General features: G+C 38.8%; 1 protein-coding gene across 1 annotated transcript; it reads right to left on the bottom strand.

Moving 5' to 3' along the window:
- Positions 1–217: 217 nt before the first annotated feature.
- LOC116202909 (transcription factor bHLH74-like) lies at positions 218–2,912 on the bottom strand. The gene is made up of 4 exons (XM_031534547.1): positions 2,328–2,912; positions 1,700–1,969; positions 1,491–1,556; positions 218–1,388 (listed from the first exon to the last, which is right to left on the bottom strand). The coding sequence occupies exons 1-4, from the start codon at positions 2,910–2,912 to the stop codon at positions 1,317–1,319; spliced, it is 993 nt and encodes a 330-aa protein (XP_031390407.1). The 3' UTR covers positions 218–1,316.
- Positions 2,913–5,146: the final 2,234 nt, after the last annotated feature.

The following is a 5,146-nucleotide window of genomic DNA, read 5'->3' as shown; positions in this document are numbered from 1 at the left end:
TTCTCCAAGTGTAATGAAATTAGTATGTCTTTCGGTATGGTCTGCATGCATGTGTGCTTGCTATCCCTGTGTTCTACCCTACCAAAGTTACCACATAGGTATAAACCAAAAGAAAGAAAACTTTGAAAAGATGGAGTGCAATATTCACTTAAAATTCAAGCTATATTCATATATCCATTAAAGTTATACAAAAGGACTTGTATTTTTTATGGTCAGATTGTCATCTCAAAAACCAAGATGACTCACTGACGATATTAACAACAGGATACCAAATATAACCACATGTACTTCATACTATCTGCGCCAAACTGATTAACCGCAAAAAAGAGGATCAGCGCTAACTATATATACCAACCAACGTCAGCCCCAGCAGGCTTCCCACATTTGTCTTCTCTTGTGCAGGAACCTTCTTCAACTCAACAACATACGAGGGTAATAAAGTGTAGTGTTCTTTTGCAGACCCCATAAGCATCTTCCGAGCAAGTCTCTATTGCCTTTATAGCAAATGCTCTTTATAACTACGATCCCGAACTCTTTAGTCACTCTTTTCATCATCTCAACTGTAGCCCACTCCATATTCGTTCTAAATGTCTCAGGATAATGCGATGCAAGCCAATCATTCGTCGCTTGATTATTCTCCACGGGCAATCCTGCTTGCATGCAGCCTCGTCCTTCTTCTGATTTTGACCTCTTCTATCTCACAGGAAAACTCTTTGAAATGGCATAATTCTTCACAGCCTTCCTGAATTGATTAGGCGCAAGGAAACTTGATTTATCCAATATCGCATCTCGCATTGAAAGTTTTGAACCCCTTTTTTTCTTCTTCTACTGCTCTCTCCCTCATCCTTAGTACTGCTGGGAGTAACCACTGCATCACTTGAGTTTATGTAATCATTCTCATTCCCACGAGGCTGCACACTTCCTCTTTTCTCTAACAATTAATGTGCTCTTCATTGTTATATCTGTCACTATCAAATTCATCATCATCAGACAAGTCACTATCAGACCCTGTCTCCTTAGATGGGCTAATAATCAGACTCATCATCAGCATCAGCATCAGCAATGCTCCCTCGTCACAGCCGATTGATGGATGCAATACAAAGTGTTGTGAGACTTTTTCGAGATTATGATAGCTGACGAGGAAGGATCTGGTTCAGTCCAATGTCCATCCCATTGTAGGCGATTGGCGCGTACATCCACAGCTCATCACTGCTCAAGAGCTGCAAATCAGGAGACCAAAGATAAGTGCCCGCTTTAATAAAAATTATCATATGATTTCATAATTTGATATACTTTTTATAATAATCTACGGGTTATTATACCTTAATTTGGAGCTGTAAGAACTTAACGTAATGGACTGCCTCTTCCAGCATTGTACTCATATCGACCTGCCCGGGCAAACGAAGAATGTAAGCATGGTTAGTCATTATAAGTGGAGATAAACATTAGTTGATCTTACGGGTAGAACTAACGAGCAATATATATGTTACCTTGGTTCCATTAGGAACGAGGTTCTGTAAAATCCTTAGTCTCTCATTGATTCGCTCCCTTCTTCTCTGCAAAATGTAACGGAATGGAATGAGTAAACTGAAATCCTTCACCGATAGGTCACTTATCTTAAAGGGACTAATCCGACAACATAAAGGACACTAATTGTTCTTGACTCGGAATGACGTGAATGAATGTAAGGTCTGTGTACCCTTGCATAGAGACTCTGAGGATCTGTGGCAGTGCCTCGGCTGGCTCTAGTTTGCTTCCCATCAGAGCTAAGGGCTGAAATCTCTTTGGAATTTTGAGTCGATTCTCCATTGTTGAGCTCTTGAGAGACACTGTCTTCCTCCGAGCTGCAAGTGCTCGAGCTCTGGCCCTCTTGCCTCGCGATAAGATTACCCTCTACCACTTCATCCCCATTCAGTTTGGCGAGCTGCTGCTTCTTCTTTGGCTGCACGTTTTTCTTCGCCTTCCCCTTCTGCAGATGCATTCCAGAAACCCATCAGAGAACATTCTTCAATATCTTGGCTTCTATTTATGTGCAATATGCAGAATTCATGGTCGGCTCGACCACATTGGAAATGAAAACTAGACTGACCCGAATCTTATATCAACTGCGCCAAGAGAGATTCTGGGCACATTTTGAATTAACCGAGAAGCACATTCAAGCTGTGTTTATCGGGAGATGGAACCGTGCCCGTGGCATCTCATGTTTATTGAGAAAATGTAATGTTATGGATGTCGGAACGCTAGACGGAGTGGAGAAGGCCATATTCAAGACGCCAAACCTAGTAAAATGCATGGAATTAAAAGTCAACCGAACATCCAGTACTTACATCTGATCTTGAGGCGCGAGGCTTCCTCTTCTTCAGGTTCTCGGGTGCATCGGTCTCAGCATCGTCTTCCTCTGCAGTGCATGAGTTCGACCCCGTGCACTTGGGCTGTGACCTCTTCACTACCGCTTGTTGCTCCAACTGTTCAGCCCAAACATCAGTGCAAGCAGCATTGTTGTCACTCTGGCAAAAACCTTCTCCGGCAAGAATGCCCGTGAAGTCGGGCACGAATGATTCGCCGGAATACTTCTCCTCCATCGAGAACGTCGACATCCCAGGGTAATAATGCCCGTCAACGCTGGTGCTGGCATAAGACCCCTCCTGGGAGGAGGAACCCATCAGGGAGTTACGGCTAGGAGTCAGTGCAGGATTCAAGAATCCCTCACACATTCCTGCAGGCATCATCTGATCTTCCGGGAACTCCTCTGGGCTCGCGAAGAAGCAGTCCCTTGGGATCTCCAAGCCAGGTGGGCACTGACCAAGAAGCCTCTGGGTCATCTCAAGATCCTCATTGTTGAACAGAACGCTGAGGGGGTCCCACTGATCTCCATAAGGGAAAGCTCCCAACATTGATTGAATTGGCTCCATTAATGTCAACCTCTGTAATGGAAGAAGAAAGCTAAGGCCTCTTTTTGTTAGAAGTTCTGATGAGTGCAAAAGACAACTCTGAAGTGACAAAATGGAAGACAGCCTTATTTATACCCAATGGGGCATCACTGAGGCATTTGACTTTGTAAATTAAAATATTGGAAGGGGTTTTTCATTTTTGTTCCTAATTCATGAAACTAACTCTTCATGGCATCACTTGATAAAAAGCTCTTCATATTGAGAATGAAACTCTCACGAGTCCACTGTAGGGGCCCACTTACCAGAGCAGCTACAACTCAGATTTCACCAAGCTCATTTCAATAATGGAATATTATAAGGATCTGTTCATTCTTTGTACGTATGTACATACTTATTTGTGTGTATTATATTGAGTTTCTTTTATTCTCATCGCCATCCTCTTAAAGACATTGTTTTGTATGTAATGCAAAATAAAAAATCATAAAAGGGTCTTAAGCAGTCATTGAGAGTGGACTAATTTTGAATAAATTAGTTATTATGAAAGTGCAAATTCTTTTGGGCCTACATAAGAGAAGCTTCTGATGCCCCCCAGTTTCGTAGTATTAAATGATGTTTCATTATCTCAAATTTAATTAAGCAACATAAACGGTAAGCATGGTAGCATAAAGTTCCTTGGTTTTCGACCTTTTCACCGTATATACGATTTATTATTCTCACTGCAGGACAACTATGACATAATTACTCTCATCATAAGATCAGTATACAAAATAACATCCGAATTGTCACAAAAACAAACATACAGAATTTCAAAAAAAAATAAATATTCTCCGGTAGTGCTATACATATATATGTACATATATATAATACATATCACCTATTTTTTAATAATTTGAACCACCTAGTGGGAAAAAGTACTTTTAACAATTGAGATTCACCTATTTTTAAGAATTTAAAAGAGGGGATGCATTTAGAATCATGCTCCATTTAATTAAATGACGAAGACATTTAAGCAATTTCACACATCATAACCATTGAGATTCACATCTAATTCGCTTTACATGTATGGAAGTAGAAAATTTGACAATGACTCAAAAACTATGTATCATTATTTTCGGTTACAAGGAAGGATCATGGACTTAACTAGTACTGTACATTGTTATTTTACCCTAATCGAATCCGACCTCCACCCATGAATATAGAGATAAAATGGAACAAAATGTTACTGAATATGCTACCATTTCGGTATAGAGGTATATATCATTTCATACTATAATTCCATTCATCTACCCTGTGTGCCCTGAGATCCTAACCCTTAACATAATCTAGGTCGAAAATATCATGCTGGAAAGAAATTCTCGAATATTAAAATGGAAGTCATGTTCTAATTTAAGCATGCAATGTATGACTTGGCATAATTTTAATTGAAAGGACAAGGCATGGAGGGATGGGAATGTTGAGAGAGACACTGCACTTGTCTTGCAAACGAGAGAACGTGTCAGGTAGTTGAATATAAAAGGAGTGAAAAAATTACCCCTCTATTAAAAATTCGAAAATTAATCCTTTTCCATTTATTAATTAAATTTTATTCTGTGAAAAGGGAAGTCAAAGGCCTAATTACATATTAATTATAATTTTCTAATCAAAACACTCACCCCTTCTAACGCATTCGGTTAGTCTGATAGATACTTAACCCTAATAATTTTTTTTCTAACAATTGAAATATTTACCCCTTCTAACGCATTCGGTAAACCTTAGCCTTACGGATATTGTGCAGTCATAAGATGGAAATTCATTTTGAATGGTTCAAGCATCTACAGATTTACAATGATCGAGATTCGAACTAATAAGAACAATTTAACTTTCTGAGACATATTTTTTTATTGAAAAACGGAATTATTAAATGAAATCGGTGTTAAAAAGAGAAAAATAATTAATATTTGGATGAATTAAAAAAAAATTGAAAGCCATGGACGGCCACATCGTGGGATTGACTAGGAACAATATTATTCTTGGAAAACCTTCCCCGACAAAGAGACCGAATTGCTCGCTCTCTTGTCTTCCTAGAAAGCCTTTAACCTAACTTCTCCAAGTACTTCTCTCCGTTTGCCTTCTCTTCAAAAGTAGATAATAATAATAATTCCTTCTTTTTATTGGATAATATATATTTACTAATAATTTATTTTGGGTAGAAGATTTACTAATAATTTTCATTTCCTATTATCTTCGATGAAGATTTTATTCCCATTGGATTGGTT

The sequence above is a fragment of the Punica granatum genome, chromosome 1 (assembly GCF_007655135.1).
Source record: "Punica granatum isolate Tunisia-2019 chromosome 1, ASM765513v2, whole genome shotgun sequence".
Taxonomy (NCBI): Eukaryota; Viridiplantae; Streptophyta; class Magnoliopsida; order Myrtales; family Lythraceae; genus Punica; species Punica granatum.
This window is presented reverse-complemented; position numbering and strand designations above follow the sequence as displayed.